This window comes from Syzygium oleosum, unplaced genomic scaffold, assembly GCF_021117445.2.
Source record: "Syzygium oleosum isolate NSW1041296 unplaced genomic scaffold, Sole_v2.1 Sole_v2.11, whole genome shotgun sequence".
Lineage (NCBI taxonomy): Eukaryota > Viridiplantae > Streptophyta > Magnoliopsida > Myrtales > Myrtaceae > Syzygium > Syzygium oleosum.
This window is the reverse complement of record NW_026607495.1, coordinates 10,892,714-10,916,800: the sequence shown is the minus strand read 5'-3', so window position 1 is coordinate 10,916,800 and position 24,087 is coordinate 10,892,714. Positions and strand designations below refer to the sequence as shown.

Below are 24,087 nucleotides of genomic sequence, written 5' to 3'. Positions count from 1 at the left end.
AAATTTGAATTCGGATTAGTAGGTTTTTTGTTCAATTCAGTGTCCAGATGACCCAATTAGGCAGAATTGATGCCAAAATTGGATTACCCATGACTTATTAACCCTAGGGAAGGCATGAGTCTTGTTTGAAAATTTCAAATTGAATAAAATCCCCAATTTAGGTCTTAAAATCCCTAATTTTCAATTAATTTTTGGGGTTTTTCAATTATTTTGTTAAATTGTAAAATTGGACTGACCAATATGCAATTAAAGGTCCCAAAATTATTTATTGTGAAGACACTATTGTCTAAAAATGACTCAATTGAATTTTTGGTTCGATTTGGGCATGAATTTACCCAATTTTATGAAAAACATATCCCCGACTGAGATTTTCCAAAATTGAAGATGCAGTGATGAAATTGAAATTAAAATAAGGCCAATTTCTTTTCTTTTTTTTTTTGGAATTTTTCTTAATTTTTCACTCATTTTGGCCAAAGGAAAATAAGGAAAAATTCACGAAAATTCTAAAAAATTTATTTTTGGTTTAGAAATAGGTTCTTGAGCTTGGCCAAGGCTCCTAATCCTAATTTTGTGATTTCTAAGAAAATTTTAAAAAATGGCAAAAAATCAAGTGACAACAGCTGCCCATCTTTGAAATCATGGCAACATGAAAACATGATTTTTGGCCCATTTTTTGATCTCAACAGAGGGGCAGCTGCCCCTCTTTGAGATTAATGAGCCATTGATCTCTCGCGCTTGTTTGCTGCCGAGTTAACTTTATTCTTCTTCCATGATTTGTTGGACTTCATTGCCCTATCCAACACTGATTTCAAATTTGAAATACCATAACTGAGTTCAGTGCCTACCAGACAATCAATCTTCATTTGGTTTCTCAATCGGTAATTTGTCAATCTATTTTAATCAGTATCATTGCTGACCAACTCTGTCATGATTATTGTCAATCAGATGCTATCGTGTATCGATAACTGATCCATGGTCATCGATGTATATTGATATCAACAATCGCTCTTATGGTCATTGATAATAGTTCACATGTACAGTGTTGATAACTACTCATCTGTAAGTCATGTGATTACTCACGCTGACAACCTAGTTAATTTTTTTATGCAAATAACAACACTTGAAAATTTATATATATTACGTAAATATGTTTAGTGTGAGTACAAGTACGCTTATTTTATGTTAAGATCAAGTTGTTTCATATGATTTACTATAACGTATAGTATTTTGGTACGTAAATGTTATATTGTCAAGTACATAGAAATTATAGTTTTAGACAATCTATAGAAAGATAATGAAAAATTACATGAAAAAGGTAAAGGAAAAAGTTTGAAAAAGTTGGTAGAAAGTGGGAGTAGGTGAATCCGTGAATGCGTGAGTAGCATGGGAAAAGACTTTTCCTTGTATTTGATTAACAAGCTGTCAACCTCCAATATTAATCTATTAAGATATTGACTAGTGCATGACACGTATCAAATTAGAATATCTATAAAATATATAACAACAAGCTCTTTTTTAGGGATTATCTCTAGAAGTGAGACAATAGACTCCAAATTGTAAGGGATTGGTCATTCTGCTTGCAAGTAATATTCTATTGCACTCTCTACTTCTAATAAGATTTGTGCTTCCCTCATTCAATACTATGAGTTTGTTCAACATAAAAAATAGTTTTAATGAGCTTCAATATTGCAAATTAGTAATTATTAAAAATTCTAACATATTTTTTTGTAACTGTTCCTATTAATATATTTCGAAAGCTTTTAATTATCTCCTTATAGTATAACAATAATATTTAGTGATTACAAGGAAGTCGGCATGCGCGTCTCCATCCTCTCAAGATATTCCGTGGAATATTCTCTGAAGCTGGACAGCGCGTCTCAATTCTCTCAAGATATTCTATCGGATATTCTCTCAAGTACTGTGCGTCTCAATTCGAGTTTGGTTCGAATTTTTGAAATACCCAAGTAATATGAGGGATTAAGGAAAGGCCAGCCAAATCGTGGGTATGGTTGAACCAAACTCGTGGTTTATTATACTTGGTGGCACGAAGAATCGAATCTTTTATCATGTGCCTCATTCACGGACGCATACCCTTCGTTCTTTAACTGATGAGTCTACCCCCACGTGGTTTTCATCGAAGTTATAAATCAACTTTAACCGATACCCAACGATGACAAATCCAATGTGAGAAGATCCTTATTGTTTTGAGATTTGTATATGAAAGGAGAATATTTTTATGGCACTTATTAGGTGGTATTTTGGCCTCACTTTCTTCGAAATGAGCATCTTGTTGGGTAGATCTCAATGGCTCCTATGGACAGCCTGTAACCTCTGGTCAGGCCGTGAAAAGAAAACCAAAATGTTCAAGTCTGTTTTCTGGCAGTTGTCAGAGTTTGCACAAGAAATCCATTTCCCAGCTTCGAAGATACGCTGAAAAAATGGGGTTTATAGAGATCGCCAGTATTTGGTCATTAGAGATAGTTTTGACATCTTACTCATGAGTAATGAACATGCGGCTTCTAAGCATGGATTTGCATTGAAACACTTATGTTTTAATGGTGAAAACGCCTTCAATGTTTTTTTTTTTTTTATGACCCAGGGAACCCCCGCACAGCCGAGAAACGGGATCCGTTCTTCATGGATCCAACGAATAGGGTTGACGCTATTTTAATCAAAGGTTGGATGTCACATGGTAGAAATTTAAGGGTGCTTGACATATTCAAATAGTTTATTTTTACTTTTAAAATCTTCATGAAAATTGCGAGTCGTAAGCAATAACCAGAGAACGTTGCTTTCTGGTGACTTCAAAGCAATTGGAGTGCTGGATCATCAAATGGGAGGATTGAGACGTGCTTGCCGGCTTTCCTTGTCTGACTCCTGTATTATGTTTCTCGGCCGGCTCAGATTCCTAAGAGTGCGTCATCCGTGACGGACTCTGATGCACCTAAGGGGGACCGGCGGACCCGTTATGCGACTAGACGAATAAGCGGGTTTGAAGTCAACGATATCAGATTGAGCTCAAATTTGGTCGGTTGAAGCGAAACGGCGTGCTGATCAATACACACAGCCTTTGGCTGTGACTAACGATGGATTTTCGCGATTCGAGATTGTTTAGATGGGTTTTTCTATTTTTTTAGTATTTTTTATGGGTTAATTTAGTAAAGGGTAGTTTCGTAATTTTACGTTTTGATGTTTCCTAATCCTAGTAGGGCTTGGTTTGGGGTTACATAAACTTGTTTTAGGGTTTCTTTTCAGCAAACTTGGATATTTTTGATTTGATAATCATATTTAGAGGACGAATTGTTCTTCTGTCGAATTTTCTTGTTTAGTCAATTTTTCTATCGCGTTTCGGCATTAATTGGTATCAAAGCAGAGGTTGCTTGAATCAATGGCTGAACAGACTCGCGGTCGTGGACGGCAGGCTCGTGGTGGCCGGGGGCGTGGAGGCGTTCCTGAAGCAAACAACCAACCGCGTCTAAGAGATCTGCGAGACGTAGAAATTGAAGAACAGAGAAGACGAATCCAGGATTTGGAGCGACAACTTGCGGAGGCGAGGTTGGGCGTTCAATCCGAAGAAGGAGCGGAATCTGAGGATTCATCCGATGATGAAGAGGAGGACGTAAACCCTTTCGGGGTTCTGAACCAGGGGCGGAATCGAGGAGTACAACCTGAAAATCAGCGTTCTTCACAAAATTTCGGAATGAAGATCGAAATTCCTGAGTTTAATGATAAGGCTCATCTTGATGAGTTTATTGATTGGTTGCATACGGTAGAACAGATTTTTGATCTTAAAGACCTAACTGAGGGGCAAAAAGTAAAGTTAGTGGCTATCAGGCTGCGAAAGCATGCTTCGATTTGGTGGGAACACGTAAAAAAGCAACGCGCTAGATAGGGCAAGCCGAAGGTGGATCGCTGGGATAAGATGAAAAAGTTATTGCAGAAATTTTTTTTGCCTACCCATTATAGGCAAGAGGCGTTTATCGAGTATCATAACGTCAAGCAAGGTGATAAAACAGTCGAGGAATTTACAGAAGAATTTGATCGCTTGCGGATGCGTTGTGATGTGGCGGAGGAAGACGAGCCAGACGATTGCACGATATCCGGCAGGGTTGCGATATGAGATCTTCGATGTTGTCCAATTACAGCAGTATTGGACATATGAGGATGTGTGCAGACTAGCCCTAAAGGTGGAGGGGCAGTTTAAAAGAAAAAGCAGTAAGTCCAAGTGGTCTAGCAGCGGTTCTAAGTAGACAGGCAGCAGTTCCAAGTGGTCAGATAAAGAGTCCCGGGGGAAAGCAGGGAGTTCTTCAGCTCCGGCAGCAGTTAAGGGCGCTGGTTCAAAATCTGCTACAAAAGGAGAGCATGGTAGTGCTAGATCTAGCAGTGGAGGAGCTGCAAGCAAGCGATGTTTTAAGTGTTAAGGACTCGGGCATTTTGCTGCTGATTGTCCGAACCGACAGTTTGTGACACTTGTAGATAATCCAACTTTTGATGAAGACCCAATTTATGATGAATCAAGGCGAGCAAGCAGGATGCGATCCAGATCCAGGAGGACATTGTCTATGCCGATTCTCGTGAGTCTTTAGTTGTGTGTCGGGTTTTAAATATTGCTGAGGTAGATGATGAATCGTGGCTCAGGCATAATATATTTCATACTAAGTGTACTAGTGGGGGAAAGGTGTGCAGTATGATCATTGATGGGGGGAAGTTGTGAGAATGTAATATCTACCACTATGGTAGAAAAGTTGGGGTTGAAAACTGTCGAACATCCTCAGCCATATAAGCTGTCATGGCTTAGGAAGGGGAATGAGGTAAAAGTGAGCAAGAGGTGTTTAGTGCAGTTCTCGATTGGGAAGAAATATACTGATGAAGTGTGGGGTGACGTAGTTCCAATGGATGCTTGTCACATTCTGTTGGGAAGGCCTTGGCAGTTTGATAGGAAAACACAGCATGATGGATTAAAAAATACGTACACCTTCAAGAAGGATGGCCGGACCATTACTTTGGGTCCTTCAGATTTGAGAAAAGAAGGGAAAAGTAATATGCTTTCCAAATCAGAGTTCCAAGAGGAGGCGGTGAATGCCCCAGAGCTTTTTGCTGTCGTAGTCGTGGAGCAGAATCTTGATAGTCCAGAAATTTCAACTCAAGTTCTGCCTATACTTGAGGAGTTTGCTGATGTCGTACCAGAGGAATTGCCACCTGGATTGCCACCCATGAGGGACATTCAGCATTGTATAGATCTCGTTCCAGGAGCTACTATTCCTAATACGGCAGCTTACAGAATGAATCCTAAGGAGCATGAGGAGATGTAGAGGCAAGTGAAGGAACTATTAGAAAAAGGTGCAATTCGAGAGAGCATGAGCCCTTGTGCAGTGCCAGCTTTGTTGGTTCCTAAGAAGGACGGGTCGTGGAGAATGTGCGTGGACAGCAGAGCTGTTAACAAGATCACGATCAGGTATCGCTTTCCTATTTCGAGGTTTGATGATTTAATTGATCAACTGCATGGAGCGACTATCTTTTCGAAGATAGACTTGAGGAATGGATATCATCAGATTAGGGTGCGTCCTGGAGATGAGTGGAAGACCGCTTTTAAAACTCGAGATGGTCTGTATGAGTGGATGGTGATGCCTTTCGGGTTGTCTAACGCATCGAGCACCTTTATGAGATTGATGAATCGTGTGTTTCGTCCCTTTTATTGGCCGCTTTGTCGTCAGATATTTCGATGATATTTTGGTTTATAGTGTATCGACCGATCAACACTTGCAAAGATTTGAGAATGGTGTTCGAGACATTGAGGAACAGAAATTATATGTCGATACCAAGAAGTGTCACTTCTTGACTGATCGTGTGACCTTTTTGGGCTATATAGTAACTAAGGAAGGCATTCATAAGGACCCAGCTAAGGTTGAGGCTATTACACATTGGGAGATTCCGAAAAATATTTATGAGGTACGTAGCTTTCATGGGCTTGCGTCTTTTTATCGGAGATTTATTCGGGATTTCAGTACTATTATTGCACCTCTGACGGATTGTTTGAAAGGAAGTAAATTTGTGTGGACTAAGAAGGCAGAAGCTGCCTTTCAATTATTAAAGAAGAAGGTGACTGAAGCACCTGTTCTCGTGCTTCCTGATTTTAATGAGATTTTTTAGGTGCATTGTGATGCTTCAGGTGTTGGTATTGGGGGTGTCCTAAGTCAAAAATGTAAACCTGTGGCATTCTTTAGTGAGAAGTTGAATGAGGCGAAAAGGAAATATTCAACTTATGATAAAGAATTTTATGCTATTGTGAGGAGTTTGGAGCATTGGAGGCACTACCTTATTTCGAAAGAGTTTATCTTATTTTCTGATCATGAAGCCTTGCAATATATCAATGGGCAGCACAAATTGAATGCAAGTCATGCAAAGTGGGTGAAGTTCCTTCAAGTTTTCAGTTTTTCCATCAAGCATAAAGCAGGAGTGCTAAATAGTGTGGCAGATGCATTGAGCAGAAAACACTCTTTGCTGTCTACGATGCAGGTAAAAGTTCTAGGCTTTGACACTTTTAAAGATTTATATGTTGATGATCCTCATTTTGGGGATATCTGGAGGAAGAGCAAAACGGAGCCTTTTCAGCAATTTCAGATCGTGAAGGGTTACATATTTAAAGGTAACAGATTGTGCATTCCTCAATGTTCTTTGAGGGAATCTATTATTATTGAGGGACATGCGGGCGGTTTAGCTGGGCACTTTGGTGTGGATAAGACAAAGGCCTTGTTGAGTGAACACTTTTATTGGCCTCGGATGGAGCGTGATGTGACACGTTTTATAGAGAGGTGCAGGGTATGTCATGTGGCAAAGACCAAGAGTACTAATACAGGATTGTATATGCCTCTACCTGTTCCAGTTGCGCCGTGGGAGGATGTCAGTCTTGACTTTGTCTTGGGTTTACCAAGAACGCAACGGAGTAAGGATTCAATAATGGTGGTTGTTGATAGATTCTCGAAGATGGCCCACTTTGTCCCGTGTAGCAAGTCCTATGATGCTTCACAGGTTGCTCGATTATTTCTGCAGGAAATTGTTAAGCTGCATGGAATTCCTAAGTCCATTACCTCAGATCGTAATGTGAAGTTCGTGAGTCACTTCTGGCGCACTCTTTGGAAGTACATGGGTACAAGTTTGAAGTTTAGTTCATCTCATCATCTTCAGACTGATGGTCAAACAGAAGTTGTCAATCGAAGCTTAGGGAATTTGCTGCGGAGTTTGATTGGAGATAATCCGCGACAGTGGGACTTGGCATTGCCTCAGGCGGAATTTGCATATAACAGGTCAGAGAACCGAACTACTGGCAAGACTCCTTTTGAAGTGGTTTATGGGCGTAATCCAATTACTCCCTTAGATCTCACACCGATACCAGTTCTCAAGCAATTTAGTTCGGAAGCTGAAGAACATGCAAAGCATATCAAAGAGCTGCATTCCCAGGTCCATAATCAGATCAACAGGCAGAACATGAAGTATAAGCAATGCGGGGATATGCGCAGGAAAAGAGTTGTCTTCAAGGAAGGTGATCTAGTTTGGATTCACCTTAGGAAGGAACGATTTCCAGCGGGTAGGTTTGGCAAGCTTCAACCTAGAGCTGATGGACCTTTCAGAGTTTTGGAGCGAGTTAGTGACAATGCTTACAAGATCGAATTGCCGGGTAAGTATAATGTATCTGGAACTTTTAATGTAGCAGATTTGTCACCTTACTACCCTGAAGAGGAAGAAGATCCTGAGGAGATTGACGACAACAATGAAGGCGAAGCAGATTCGAGGACGAATCTTTCTCTAGCAAGGAGGATGATGCACCTAAGGGGGACCGGCAGACCCGTTATGCGACTAGACGAATCGGCGGGTTTGAAGTCAACGATATCAGATTGAGCTCAAATTTGGTCGGCTGAAGCGAAACGGCGTGCTGATCAATACTCACAGCCTTTGGCTGTGACTAACGATGGATTTTCGCGATTCGAGATTGTTTAGATGGGTTTTTCTTTTTTTTAGTATTTTTTATGGGTTAATTTAGTAAAGGGTAGTTTCGTAATTTTACGTTTTGATGTTTCCTAATCCTAGTAGGGCTTGGTTTGGGGTTATATAAACTTGTTTTAGGGTTTCTTTTCAGCAGACTTGGATATTTTTGATTTGATAATCATATTTGGAGGACGAATTGTTCTTCTGTCGAATTTTCTTGTTCAGTCAATTTTTCTATCGCGTTTCGGCATCAGACTCCTTTTTATTTTTCTTCTTTGTTCGATTCCATGTCTTCGTAATATTCTGGCACCACATGAAATGGGATGCTCCGTTTTGTTTGTGGTGTGCATTATTAACCATGTTACTTTTTATTAACCAATTTCTCTTAGGATGATAGAAGGGCGGAACAGGGGAAGTTTTAATCCAACATAATTTAGCATCAGAACGGTCCTGTTTTAGGATTTTTCTAAACATCGTGCCAATCAAAAATCAAAACTCGATTAGGTATTATTTTTAAAATTATCTAGCCAACCGAAGTTTGGATGATAATGTACCTCAATCCATGAAGTCACCATCGCAATGTCGGCATCCAGGTTGTCATATTGGAAAGTGACCGGCGTAGGCGCAAGGTCACCCTGTTCAACCACTCGGAGGTTGAGGCGGTGATCGGCATGACAAGGGTGTAGGATCCAACGAGTCAATTTGGCGCATAATTTATGAAGGTAAGATCGGCAATTTTCGCGACCTTTTCACGAAAATTAGACTGTCGATGTAATTAAGCAACATGGAAGGACGCGAGTGTTGGCTCAACTTTTGTCGGTACAGGAGGTGAGAATGCGAGGGGTGAAGGAGGTCAATCATGGCCGGTGCTTAATTAAAACGATTGTATTAAACTAGGTTATAAAAGCATTGTCCATAAATTTTGTAGAGCACTTCCAAATTGGAAGAGTATTAAACTAGTGACGGCACGTTATTCTAGTAATTTCCCATTGAACTTTGCACTGAAAAACATTTTATTAGAATTTAAGGAAGAGTTAAAATCTGTGCTTTCTTTTCTTTTTTAAATTTCTTGCTTATCCCAATCCGCATTTTTCTGTCGGTACACTTAATTGCGGGTGTAATTATATACCTCTTGAGTGGTCACGTGGTAAATTATTATATAGCAAGAAAAAAACAACTTCTCAGAGGTTGGGTAAGAAATTTCGGGGAAGCCAGCAAAGTTATTTTTATCAGCGAGCCCATGGCCTAGATACCGAGAATCCACCACTCTAAAGTTGTTTGTCGGTTTGTGCAATAATGGAGTCCACTTAGACCAGAACTGATCAATACTTTAGATGTCTGGGTCCATCCCTAAGCACCACCATTTTCCAAAGTACTAAAAAAAGTCGTGCATCTCTGTCCACTGCTATAAGAATAGATCAACAAGAAGATCAAGGGGTGAACGAGCCGCCTGGTAAAATACAGTTCCAAATCTTAAGAAAGTTTTTATTGCCGATTGCTAAGCTCCATCGTCCAATGGCTTCTTCATCGAAACCCCAATGGATATACGACGTCTTTTTGAGTTTCGGAGGGAGGGATCTGCGTAACACCTTTATCAGTCATCTCTACAAAGCTTTACGTCAGAATGGAATAAATACTTTTATAGATAGCGAGGAACTGAGAAAGGGAGACCAAATATCACCAATGCTTGAGAAGGCCATCGAAGAATCATGCATCGCAATCATTGTTTTCTCAGAGGATTACGCTTCCTCATGGTTGTGCTTGGAAGAGGTGGTGAGGATTATGGAGTGCAAGGAGCAAAATGACCTCACCGTTCTGCCATTGTTTTACAAAGTGGATCCAAGAGAAGTGAAAGGGGGGAGAGGGAGTTATGGGAGAGCTCTGGCTAAGCACGAGTCCAAGTTCGGGAAGGATTCGAAGATTGTGAAGAGATGGAAGAAAGCTCTTTCTTCTGCTGGTTGCTTGTCCGGGTGGCATTTGTATGATGGGTAAGTTGAGTGGAGTTCACATTTTTGTGTAAGAAACTAATCTTTACACTGTTTGTAAAAAAATAAAATGAATCGACACACACATGATTGTAAATATAAAATGATAAAAACTTGATCGACTCATGGACAAAATGTTAATTAGTGTTATTGCACTTACCCCATTTCTCTCTGGAAGGAATAAGAAAGTTCGCATTGCTTGATACATGATAATTAGTGTGCATAGGCCATATAAGGCAATGACATCGTGCTTCAGAGTATTTAATAGTTTCCAAATTTTGACCCTCGTTCAAAGTCCTAAATAGCTCTTTTTGATTAAGCGTGTAGATAAATCACATAGAACATTCAAAAGGAAAAATGAGTAATTTATCATGCATAAATTAAAAGAGCATGAATCTCTTGAATGACTAAAAGTTAAACCTTGAACTTGTTTGATTGGTGCGGAGCTCCTGGAGTTCTAATTCGACTGAGTGGGAATACAAATTGTTTTTGCTGTGATTATGTGAAACTTTGACGCGTTGCTTTGTCATTTGGCTGGTGACTGCTAGTGATTTGCTTGTTCAAATTGTTAAAATAATGCCACAATTTCATTTTCCGTTTTTGTCAGAGATGAATCAGAATTTATACAAACAATTGTGGAGGAAATCTCCACTCACCTACAACGAACACCTTTGCATGTTGGTAAGCATCCGGTTGGGATAGATTCCCGAGTGGTCGAGCTAAAATCGATGTTAAACCTTGAATCTAGTGATGATGTTGTCATGGTGGGATTATGGGGACAAGGAGGCATAGGGAAGACAGCTTTAGCAAAAGCTCTTTACAATGATATTTTTAGACAATTTAAGGGTTCATGCTTTCTGGCAAATGTTCGAGAAACTTCAAAAGATTTCAAGGGTTTAGTTCTGTTGCAAGAACAATTATTATCTGAGATTTTATCACTGCAACACAGATTAAATGTGTCCAATGTTGATAGAGGTATTTATCAACTACAACATAGACTTTGCCACACAAAAGTTCTCATTGTCCTTGATGATGTGGACCACTTGTGCCAATTAAGTGCTTTAGCAGGAGAAGGAAAGTGGTTTGGCAATGGAAGTAGGATCATTGTTACTACAAGAGATAAAAACCTGCTAACTTATCATCAGATTGAACATCATTTATACGAAGTTAAACCACTGGATGACATTGAAGCTTGTGAGTTGCTTAGCAATCATGCTTTTACGACACCCAAAAAATTAGAAATCAGGACAGATTTGGTGGATCGTGTTCTGAACTATGCTGGAGGTCTTCCTTTAGCACTTGTGGTGCTGGGTTCCTTCTTATTGGGTAGAAGAGAAGATGAATGGGAAATAACACTAGAGAAACTTTCTTGGATTCCCAACTATGAAATTAATGAAGTGCTCAAAATAAGTTATGATGGACTACATGAAAATGAGAAAGAAATTTTTCTCCATATTGCCTGCTTCTTTAACCAGTGGAGTAGTGAGTATGTAAAGAAAGTCCTCAACAATTGCGATTTTGAGGCAGCAATAGGATTACAAATTCTCATTGAGAGGTCCTTGATAAAAATTGATGAGTACGGACTCCTAAAAGTGACTGGCTTGATTCAATTGATGGGTATGGATATTGTGAGACAGGAATGCCGCGATGATCCTGGGAGACGTAGCAGACTATGGTTGTATGATGATGTTGTCGATATTCTATCAAGAGACATGGTAAGACTTGCAAATACCATCAAAATTCTGCTCCTTATCTTTTTTACTCTAATTACCGAACATGCCTAACCTAAATAGTCTTTGCATTTACAGGGAGATTGTGCTGTAACAGCTATAGTGTTGGAGCCACCCAAGTTGACAGAGATATGTATTGATCCCAATGCTTTTACAAAAATGAGAAGGTTGAGATTGCTCATCTTGCGAAACGTACATCATTCTTTCCAAGGTCCTATATGTCTTCCTAATAAGCTAAGATGGTTTGAATGGCCTAATTCGGCTCCCTTGATTCCAAAATTTTCTGGTCCAAAGAAATTAGTGGGACATGACATGAGGAAACGCGATAAAACGGCAAAACCAAAACAATTTAAGGTGAGTATTTACCTATATAGACCTTTTTATTATCTTCTTCATTTGTATATGTATATACGTATTTTATGTAATAGTGCACCTACTTGTGTAAGAAATATTTTTACGTACAGAAAAATTGGCATTTGAAAAATCAAGCGTAAACAACTTTATTAAAAATAAGTACACAATCCAATGAAATTTAATAAATATATGTGGGAGAGAAAGATATTTCAAGATTTTTTTTTAAAGTCATTGCATCAAATTTTTAATATTGAAATATGTGAGATAAAATAGAATAACCAATTTCACGTATCTGTCTGTGGGCATAATAGTTGTAATATAAGTAACTGAGCGTAATTGATAGAAGGAATAGGAAGAATGAGTGAAATCCCTCAAAAGTAAGATGTTTTCTTTACTTTATATAATAATATAAATGAAGCTCAAATACTTTCTAAACCTAATGTCTCTAACGATCGACAAAATCAAATCTACCTAGTGAAGAAATTCAAAATGCAAATGTGCTAGTGAAAGTTGCGTAACCTCATTCTGACTGTGTTGATTGTTTGCATGCAACCTTTTTTATATGTTACACAAAAATTGTACAATGATCGAATATAAAGGAATAAAAAATATGACAAACAAACCCTTGATATTGTGTATAAAAGTAAAGACATCCGAGGAGTAGCTGGCTAAGTGGTCAAGCGCTTGTGGATGGGGCATATTAGATATCCTAATCATAGCACCCTTACTCAAAGTAACCTTAGAGGCCAGGTAGTCGTCAAGTGATGGAGCCTTACCAAATGCACTTACATAAACGATGGGGTTTGTTTTGTATCAATAGAATTAGCTCAATCAAAGGTTTGAATGCACCCTGCTGTAAAACAAGGCATTGTTAATTGCTTAAATCAATTCTTAAGGAACAACATTTCTAAGTGGACGTAATAAGATATTTATTAGAAACTTTGCCAGTAATGCGTGCAATGCGTTGACAAACAATCCGATATAAAAGATCCAGTAGTGGCATACCACCAATTTCTTAATCAAAAGTCAGAGCCAGATTTTGAAATGAATATATGGATTTGTTTTTCTTCGTAATGCTTTTCCAAGTTGGTTTCATTGTCTTTGCATTAAGCTATCATATATAGTCTAAATCGGAATTGAAAGAATGTTCACTCCGGTACTTGCCACATGACATCACTTTGCTTCCATAATTCACACATGGCATGACATGTGGCTTAGTCCTGTCACGTGGCCCACATTCGCAATTTTAGATCTCAAGGAATTTAAACTTCCTAGTTTCCCTTTGGAGTCGTTGCAGACCTCAGTTGCCACCATTGAACATGTAATTGGCATTGATGATCGAGTGAAGGATGTAATCAAATTATTGGATATAGAAGACTATGAGGTTGGAGTGCGCATTGTTGGAATTCATGGAACTAATGGAATCGGCAAGACAACTATTGCAAAGGCCGTATATGACCAACTCTCCTCTTGTTTTGATAGTTGTAGCTTTCTCGCGGAGGTTGGAGAAAAAGCAGAAAATGTTGGTGGTATTCAGTTTGTGCAAACTAAGTTGATATGTGATATTCTTGAGCAAGATGGTGATGTGGCTTCTTTCGAGGGAGGAATCAAGTTTTTCCTGGATGTATTTCGCAACATAAAAGTTCTTATTGTCCTCGACGATGTGGAAGACCAGTCTCATCTTAATGATCTTGTAGGAGACCAGCTGGACTGGTTTGGTCCTGGAAGTCGGATAATTGTTACTTCAGAAAATGGTGAAATTCTCCAAGAGTATGTTTCTCGACGCCTGGCTCGTATTTATGAAGTGAATGAGATGGATAATGATCGAGCTTTTGAACTTTTTTGCAATCATGCTTTAGGAATACACGGTTCGATATTTGACCATCTTGAAACTGCGAAGCGCATTATCGAAGCTATGGGGCAGGTTCCACCTGTTATGGAAGTCATTGGTTCCTATCTTGAAACTGCGAAGCGCATTATCGAAGCCACGGGACAGGTTCCATTTGTTATTGAAGTCATTGGTCCACTATTACGTGGAAAACCAATAGAAGATTGGTTGAAGATAGAGGACTTGATAAAACCACAGAAGGAGAAATCTCAAGAGAGGTTGAAGGATTGCAGGGAGACTTTGAAAATCTGCTATGAAGCATTACATGAAAAGCAGAAACAAATATTTTGGGACATAGCGTGGTTTGCCAATGGCGTGGACAGCCGAATTGCCTCATATATGTGGCCCGATCAAGATCTTTTGCCTTCTCACCATGTTTTGATGCCCCTAGCAAAAATTGGAGGAGACAACGTGCTGTGGATGCATAAATTGTTGAAGCGCCTCAGCAGAACTATGGATAAAGAAGAACCTAAATATCCTGGAAGGCGCAGTAGACAATACATGCATGTTACAGACCTGGAAGTAATCAACAAGAAAGAGGTAAAGGCTTTTGTTTCAATGTGTTTTTATTCTTCTGTAAAATGAAAGTCTTGACGTATAAGGTCTAATTTGTTATCCAGTTCTTCAGTTAGTTTACCATCTATAAGTCTTCTTTGCATGCACGGAAAAGGAACCACCTTAGTCCTTTTCACTTAGCAAAATTGTCCGCTGTGTTTTATAGCTTCAGATTGATTTGTTACTCTTGGCAAATGTAGGGAATGGAAGAGGTGGAAGCCCTTTCCTTTGACTTCAAAAATCTTCATCTCCATTCATTTACGGAAACCGATTTCAAGAGCATGCCAAGCATAAGGTTCTTGAAATTGGATCATGCAAAAATGACTGGAAATTTCGAAAATGTATTTCCAAATTTAAGGTGGCTTCGTTGGCAAGGGTGCCCAAGGGATTTCGTAGCAGCAGAATTTAGTCTGACGGAACTGGTCATTCTTGATCTTTCATGGAGCAAGGTCACCGAAGATTGGGGAGGTTGGAGGTTAATCAAGGTGGTTTCCTATTTACTGCTCTAACGCATTTATTCTGTTAATTATCTGGCAATGGACCTTATAATTTTTTCTCTCCTGTTTTACAGATGGAGCAATTGAAAGTCTTAAATCTCTCCGGTTGCACTGACTTACTGATAAGTCCTACATTTTTCACCTTCCCGAACTTGGAGATACTGATTCTAGAGCGATGCTCACGGTTGGTCCATTTGGATCCTTCGGTCGGTGGTCTAAAAAAATTGCTTTGCCTGAATTTGAAGTCCTGCACTGAACTCAACAGGCTGCCTGCCGAACTGGGTGCCTTGAAAGCTTTGAAAGAGCTCCTCATTGATGAGACTTCTATGCGTGATATTCCCTTTGGAGGTGATTCAAAGGAACTTGAAACTCTTTCTGCCTCCAATTGCTTGTCCTTGAGTCTCCCCGATGGAGTTGGAGAGCTGGTAAAACTCCGATGCTTGTCATTGAGTAATTGTCATTTGATACGAAAACTTCCAGGGTCCATTGGCCAAAGCCCTTTAGAGAAGCTGGATATTTCGGGAACAGGCATTTCTGAAATGCCAGATTCCTTTGGTAATTTGCAGAGGTTGAGAGTGTTAAAGATGGACTATTGCTTCATAAGCAAGTTTCCTAGTTTTATTTGGCGCCTACATAGCATTGAAGAAATACATGCCTCCTCGTGTAGGAATTTAAATGGGGAGATTCCTGGAGATATTGGGAAGCTAAAAAATCTGAGAATCTTGAGGCTACGAAATTCTACTATTACCAGGCTACCTCCTGAAATCGTGCATCTTCCCAAGCTAGAGATTCTTGATGTACTTCACTGTGACATGCTTCAGGAGTTGCCAGCACTTCCCTCTAGTTTGGTTATTGTGCATTTGAGTCCAAAATTGAAGGAAAAGGTGTCTGACCTTTTGATGGAGCATTGCTTCATCACTGTGTAACTTGGATAACAAGGTCATTGAACCGGTCTTCGTTCTACTTCGCCTTGGTTATCCGGATAATTGTTTTTGTTTCTGCTGATATTTCCTTTCAATGTATCTGAGCTTCCTCTGATATTTGCTTGCTTTTTTTTTTTTTATTAAGGCCTAAAATACTGCGTGCTTTTTGACACTTGCTGATAGTGGATCATTCAAAAGACAGCGGTCACATTTTGACACTCCCTTAGGGTGCCCCCGCGATCTCTCTCGCAAGTCCTTCTCAAGACTTTTTAATTGATGTAGTAAATTGATAATGAAAGACTAATTAAAGCAATAGTTGAGGACTGTGTAGTAATTTGATGGTGAGGAGGACTCGAGCAAACGGGGAATTCATTTGATAATAGGCGCGGGCATTTCCATTGTGCATATTTTTGAATCATTAATAATCCATTAATATGAGGTGTCATATAAGAAAAAAAGATGAGAATTCTATAACTTGTTTTATAATTTTGTGAAAAAATGTCATGCTTTACGAAGGTCTAAGACTAATGTGGCATATATAAAACTTTTGATGTTGAGTTTCCTGAGAACATAAAATATAAATAAAAAAATGTTGTTTCATGTATAATAATGATAAATATCTGAAATAAGTCTATTCGAAAAGTAAAAAATAAAAACAAGAGAAATATAAAATTATCTTCTTTTCTAATAGTATTGCAATGTAATTTTTTTTCCTTCAAACTTTTATTGCATGTTTACAAATATCTATTTTCGTAATATTAAAGTAACGGGTATGATTTATTCCGTTTGACATCCACATAGTTAAAAGAAAAAAAATTAATGGATCATGTTACAAATATACAATAGTTATTTTATTTCTCGAAGTGAATTTATTTATTAAGTATAACTTTTTCTACTGGGACCAAATCAAATTACTAGAATGAAATCAATCGAAGCTTTAATTAGCAAGAATACATAACCCATATCTTGGGATTTGAATGTTTTATTTTTGTCCATTTTAACCTTTTGTAACTAATTTGATTCTAAGATATTAAAATTAAATGAAAGTCATTTTTGTCATAAAATAATCTATTCTAAAAGTCATAAAATAGTAGTATTTGAATATTTTAATTAAATGATAAATATAAAGAATTAGGCAATATATTAAAATCCTAAATGCAATATTCTTAAATGACCAATATTCTCTAACAAATGACATGAATTATGGTATAAAATTATAGATAATATGTTTAAATAAGGATAATTGTCCAAAGGTCATAAACCTATTGTTCAGTGGCCAATTCAATTCTAAACCTCTCAATTGCACCAATTTTACACTTAAACATTTTAATGATTGCCACTATAGTCATTTCGGCCAATTTTGAGTGGAAATCGCTAATGTGGACGTCGACCATCCTTTGTGGCAATGCCGGCACTGACTTGGATAATTTTTGCAAGTTTTTAAATAAATTTCTAAATTTTTTATTTTCATTTTCTTTATTTCCTTTCTTTTTCTTTTCATTGTTCATAACTCCCAAAAGTGTCGGTGACTGGTTGCCAGTGAGGGCCTGCACGCCCACATCGGCACTAGGCAAGGGCCGCCAAGCCCTCGTCAACCGTGTTAGGGTTAAAGATACAACTTAGAAGTGGTGAATAGGTTATTTTAATAAACTTTGACGATTTTGTGGAAATTAGTAACTATTGTGGAAATTAGGTGTCGCGACCTCACCTCCCGCGGGTGCACCACTTAGGGGTTCGGCTAATGGATTATTAAGTCTAAACCTAATTCGGGCCCTCCCAAACCCTACCAATTCGCGACTTAGAGTTTAAGTTCTTAACATGAAAAGGTTTTCATGTTAAAGTCACCACTAATCTATTTTGTGGTAGGTTGATTAGAAATCCAAATAAAACATAGGGAGATATGTTTTATTCCTACGAACTAGAGATTTTGAATTCGGGGACTTAATTACGCTAGAGCTAGTCTAACGCCCTTTCGGTACCTTTTTTTTTCATGAAAAATGTTTGAGCAGGCAATCTAGATCCATTTTATTACATATTCACTAATATGCATGGTGACCATGCGGGTGCGCAATCCACCAATTTAACACCCAGAAAGCAGTAAATAAATTACTAGTTTAGGAGAACAACGTACCTTTTAGCAACATAAATATCTGCAATGTTAGCTAGAAAATCATACAAACAACCCTAATATGATTTTTAATTAACAAGCAATTCACTCAATGTATTTTTTGGGTTTTCTCTTTATTAAAATGAAAACTAACCTAATGCAATGACGTGCAAAATATGACATGCTATTAATTAAACCTAGCATGCAAACTATATGTCATGCAATGATATGACCTACTTCTAATGACGGGCGAATGAAGTATTTTTGGTATTTTCATTAAAATTCGGAATAATAAAAAATGCCTAAAATAACATGCAATCTATTCTAGAAAGACACTCTAACTTATCATAACATGACCTCTTTTTTGACAGTTTTTTTTAATGAAAATTCGAAATAATTAACTATCCTAAATAATCTATTAAGACTAGAATAATCCCTAACTTAAACTAGGAAATAAACTACCCTAAGTCCCAATTTAAATAAGAGAAATGTCCTATCTTCTAGATATATTTAGGATATTTAAGATACCCTAAACATGCAATGTTTCTAATTTAAAACCTAACTAATATTTTTTTGATTTTCTTTTTAAAGGGAATAAATAAAACAAAAATAGCAATCACACGCCAATCACTCACACGATCGCAAAATCCATTAATCACGTTCAAATTAGGAAAATGACTCGGGCTAGTGATCATATCCATGGGGACGTGGATATCGATGGAAAGCCGACCGTTTTGTTGGGACTAACTATGCAACCTAAAGGGGGGGAGGGGGTGAATAGGTTGTTTCGAAAGATATTACCGTTTTTTTTTGCGGAAAACAGCATGTAGCAAAGAGATATTGGAAAGCACCATATGTATGAGAGACAAAGTATCACTTGTATGATAGAGATGATAAACAGAAGTATAAACAGCTACACACAAGGATATATAGTGGTTTGGCTTTATCCCCAAGCCTACGTCCACTCTCACCACTAATAGCTACAAGTTGTACTGAATTACACTAGTAATTTGCTGATCAAGTTACACTTCAACAAGCACCACTCCTATCAGATTGTAGATCACATTACCAGGAGGTGGATGCTGCTATCACTTGGTACACTTGAAATTTCAACACAATTACAATGCAGCAAGTGCTATCGACAAGCAGGAGCTTTTTGCTCAGTATACAGGAAGTAAGAGATTTCAAAATTCTTGTTGTAAGCACACACACTCTTACTCTAACTTGTTGGCTTCAGAGACCTTCTCTTTTATAGGCATCTTCAAACTAGTCCTTCCTGATGTCCCGGAGAGCCAAAGTAGCCGTTAGAGTCGTTGCAGCTGCTATCCTTGAAACTAACTGCCCATATAGCTTTTCCTGAACTTCTGCAGACTTTTCCGAAATAGCTTATGCTGTTTTACTGTAGCTGCGATACTGACTACCTATCGGAATGACTCATCTCCTTTCTGTCGGATCTTTTGCTGTACCTATCTAGTCCCAATGACTATTATAGTGACATAACGGTCATATTAAATGAACTGTTACTTGAACATCACCAATTACTAGATCTCTTCAGTTTGAACAAGACATCGTCATTTAGCTGATCTTTGAGATTGATGGTGCTGTTTACACGATTCTTCAAGGACAGTCTTGTGATCTTCTCTTCAATGAATAACATTATGATTATCACTTAGTCCTTTGAATATATCTGCACTTAGACAAGGTAGATATTATACCAAGGATAGTTTGGGTATGATCAAAATCATTTTAGAGATGTTTCTCCAACAATCTCCCCCTTTTTTATGATAACAAAACTATCCTGAAGATGTGAAACAATTATAATGAGTTTTAAGGTGCTGTTAACGAAAATCTGCAGAGTAAGGATTTTTCATAGAGAATATACTTTGCAGAATGTCTCTTAAAAGTTTGCAAGAAATATTAGAGACAATATCTAGACGATCTTTTAATAGTATACTTGTTAAAAGGGTAGATCTTCTAGATTCTAGTGAGCGAATATCATCAGACATAGATTGCAAGAGATTAGAGTTTATCTACGCAATTCATTATTCTTTCTGTTTCGATGAAGCTCCCCCTATTTTGATGCAAAACAGTATTTCGCCATATCTCACATTTTTTTGTACTTCAGTATGTTGCTCTCCCTGTTTCAATATAATTCATTTCTCCTTCTTCAAGATTCTCTTCCTTTCGCTATCTTTCACATCCAGGTTCTCTCCCCCTTTTTGTTATTAGCAAAAAGAGCATATAATAGACAGCATATAGAAAAGAGAGTACTTGCATTGATAAGGAAGTCAAACATGAGCAAATAGGTACAACTGGTCTAACATCAAACATAAGCAAAGAAAAACATGAGCAGATAATAGAAGTTAGGTGCGAGAGCGTTTTCTTTGCTGGGTGGTAGAGGGTTGAACAGTTGGTTCCTCATGGTCAAGCCAGGCAGAGTTATAGCAATCTAAGCTAAGCAATGTTCGTTTGATTTTCACCAAGTACTTAGTGAGAGAAGTGATGGAACTTTTGATGTCCTGAACATAAGCTTGAAGCTTCGAGATTGTAGCAGCAGGAGTAACCGATGATTCGGCAGGAGAGGAGGACCTCTTTGGTCTAGGTGGACGAGCAGACGGCTGCTGTGTGGTTGCCTTGCCTTTCCCGTTGCTGGATGATGCAGCCTGTACTACCATCTTTTCTTGAAGAACCTTCTTCGCTTTCTCATCATCTCCTTGACCTACGAGAACAGCTTCATTCTTTTGATTGACCCGTCCCTCCGGCGTCATTCTTAGCATCATTTTATCCATAGTCTTTTTCCCGATCTCCACATGAGGTAAGCTACGTGGTGCAACATCATAGAAGTCGATGTGCTTGTGCCTAAAGATGCGAGTGATGAGGGCACCGTAGGGTAGCTTGCCTGTCTTGCGTTTGGCAGTTCGGTACATGTTGATGAAAATCATGTGTGCCAAGGAAAAATCTTCATATTTAGTGAGAATGGCCCAGATGACCTGTGCTTCATAACGAGATACATCGTTGGTTGATGACGATTTGGGGCGCAGGCAGAGGGTCAAGATTTTCTGAATGAAGTTCGCTTTGAAAGGCAGTAGGTACAAGGGAACAATTTGTGATATCCTGAAAAATTCGACCTATTTTGGTGATTTACGAAATGGTGATTTCATCGACGCTCTATTAGTTAATTCTCGCCCTAACCTGATCACTTAGGGAATACTGATCAAACGGGAAAGGTTATCGAGGAATTTGCTTCCAACAGCCGCCCGTTAGTTTGAGATGTACTATAGTTGCGATTGATCGATTTCAGCCACGAATTATGATCCGATTTCGAGTATCGAATGTTCAAGGATTTCACACCTGAACCATAGGACGTCGCCTCATAATTTTACAAGTTTGCCATCGAAAATTTCAATCTCGGAAAAGGATCAAAGAATTGGAAATTTGACGCAAGTAACGGAAGTGAGCCGAGCAAAGCCCCTTGGGCCTCGCGCCCAAGAAAGGCCGGCCATCAAGGCCCGATTAGGTTAAGTCGGCCCGTAATTCGGTACTCAGGCCGAGGATAAAATAGTAATTTGGGGGACAAAATTTGAGAAATTTCAAAAAGAAATTGTTAGAGGATATTTTGTTGAGGATAATCATTCACCCCACCCTCTCTCTCTCTCTCTCTCCACCCTCCCCTTCGGCTGACTTCCCGCTAACCTTCCCCTACCGACCCACCCACTACCATCATTGACTCCTCATTCTCTTCCCTTCTTCTTCCTTTATTTTTTTCTTTCTTCGCTACTACTGCTTCTTCGTGCTTTTGCTCCTTCTCGGCTTCTCCATCCTTAGCCACCGACTAGCCCATTTTCCATCGAAAACGGCGACGCCGTGCGCTGCTCCACCTTACCACGAAACCACCGCTACCCCAGCTCCTTCCGAGCCGAGCAGCACCGCCCACAGTTGATCACAGCCGCCCACAGCCGGCTGGTTTCTGCTGGAACGCTAGCTTCGTCGCTCGCCGGTTGCACTCGCCGGTTGAGCTGCTCGTCCACCGCCGTTCGTCACTCGCAGTCTGTCCCCGCCACTGCAGCTGCTTGACTGCAGCTGTCCAGCTGCCTAGCTACCACCACCAGCCATTGTTCATGCCTGGAACAGCCACCGACCAGCCACCAGCAGCCGCTCCTTTGTCGCTTCTGTTCGCCGCCCGTCCGCCGCTCGCCGTGCCAAGCCGGAAACCACTATGGACAGCCCGCATCGTCGCCGTAGTTAGACAAGTAAGTTAACCCCTAATCCCTTGTTTAGGCTGTTAAAATTGCTTAGGGTAGTTTAGATTAAGTTAATGGTTAATTAAGCCCGATTAAGGTATAAGTTATCGGTGGATTATTGGATAATCTTTGGCGATAAGTTATCGGCGGATGATAGGCAATCTATGGATATGGTGATAGGTTATCGGTGAGTGATTGATAGGTTATTGGTGATTTTACGATAGGTTATCGGGAATTGTTTGATAAGTTATTATTAATTGAGTGATAGGCTATCACTATTTGCGTGACAAGCTATTGGTGTATGGGCGATAAGTTATCGCGATAAATAAATTAATTTTCGGAATTAATTAATAATAATTTATTCGTAAAAAATATATATTTATTAATAAAATATTTAAATTCCGAAAATTAAATATTAATATTTTTGGATGATTTTTAATACCGAATTACGATTGTTTTATGTTTGAATTGTGATGCCAATGTTGGATTTCGACATATAAATTAGCGTATATAGCTAAATAATTTGAATAACTATTTTCAAGAAAAGATTTTGAACCTTTGAAAATAAATTATTTTATAATTATATTTGAGAAATGAGTTTGATGCCTTGAAAAGAAAAGCATGTTTCGAAATGATGTTTTTACGAAATCGAGCGACTGTTTGCATATGTGATCGCGTGAAATTGTTATGTGGCATTGATTCGAGCATGGTTCATATTTGCATTGGCTAATTGAACAGATAAGAATTGGCCTGAATGCTTGTGTATTCGTGTGGTCACATGTCGAAGCCGTCTTGCTGTAGATTGCTTGACGATGCCCGATTTATTGAGGTCTGCTGCAGATCGCACTCGATTTTATTGGATGCCTGGAGATTATCTGGATTGCCGATACTCCGGATGCCGAATCGCGGCCCGATGGTGGGTTCAATGCTTCTTACAGGATACCATCTTACTTTAGATCGTTTGATGTTGTTGTATTGGAATGCCGTCATCCTGTAGATCGTTTGACGTTGCCGTGCCAGATGGGGCGGGACGATACCCAGTCATGCCGGAAGACTGCCATCTTGTTGCAGATCGCTTGATGTGTAGTGGCCCAGAGGGGTCGTAATAAATGGAATACACATGTCTGCATAGTGCTTGATTGTGAGGTGAAAACTACTAGGCATGGTATGGGACACACGCGAGTGTGGATGCATGATGCATGGGAAATCTCGATAAGTGTTCTGAGTATGTGTTATGCTTGTTGCATTGTTGTGATGTTTGATGACCGATATTATGCATGATGTGTGGTTGCCTGATTAGGAACCCCGAGGCTAGTTGGCCTTCTAAGCGGGGCTTAGGCCGTTAACTTATTGAGATTTTATTCTCATTGTTGTTTTATTAACCATTTCAGACCCTCGAGCATGAATCGTCTGTCCGTATGATTTGGCGCCCCGATGGACATAGATTCAGAGTATACAGAGTATTCGATAGGTCCGGACAGAGCTTATCGGAAGCTAGTGTCCACCGTTTGGGTAGATGTGGGTCTAGGCGCTTGGCAGGCTCACGAGTACGTAGCGTGGTATATTCGGGAGGGTGATGAAATTTTTGGCCCAATTCGTGGCTTTAATGGACCTCCAGGAGGCGGTACCGAGGAGGTTTTGTGGGATCCCATGGAGCTCGATATCCCGGATGGGAAGGTGACCGATCCGAATACCGGTTCGTCTGATTTGAGATCGAAGGGTTCGGACCCCGGGCTGGATTACATAGTGTCTGATCTGGAGTCACCACCGGGGCTACATGGGGGTTTGTGATGGGTTAGGACAACCCATATTTTTGGACTGACC

General features: G+C 39.2%; 1 protein-coding gene and 1 pseudogene across 1 annotated transcript; both read left to right on the top strand.

Moving 5' to 3' along the window:
* The first annotated feature begins 9,498 nt into the window (after positions 1–9,498).
* LOC130139243 (toll/interleukin-1 receptor-like protein) lies at positions 9,499–11,024 on the top strand (annotated as a pseudogene).
* Positions 11,025–11,057: 33 nt separating this feature from the next.
* LOC115693921 (disease resistance protein RRS1-like) lies at positions 11,058–15,934 on the top strand. Its single transcript, XM_030620991.2, has 6 exons — positions 11,058–11,063; positions 11,114–11,683; positions 11,777–11,831; positions 13,303–14,480; positions 14,696–14,980; positions 15,067–15,934. Exons 1-6 carry the CDS (start codon positions 11,058–11,060, stop codon positions 15,916–15,918), a joined length of 2,946 nt encoding a protein of 981 aa, XP_030476851.2. The 3' UTR covers positions 15,919–15,934.
* Positions 15,935–24,087: the final 8,153 nt, after the last annotated feature.

What these genes read in the sequence shown, in the direction of transcription:
- LOC115693921 (XM_030620991.2), top strand. An exon ending in ATATTCTATCAAGAGACATG is followed by an intron (nt 11,684 to 11,776) that starts GTAAGACTTGCA and finishes TTGCATTTACAG; the next exon opens with GGAGATTGTGCTGTAACAGC. An exon ending in GAGGTTGGAGGTTAATCAAG is followed by an intron (nt 14,981 to 15,066) that starts GTGGTTTCCTAT and finishes CCTGTTTTACAG; the next exon opens with ATGGAGCAATTGAAAGTCTT.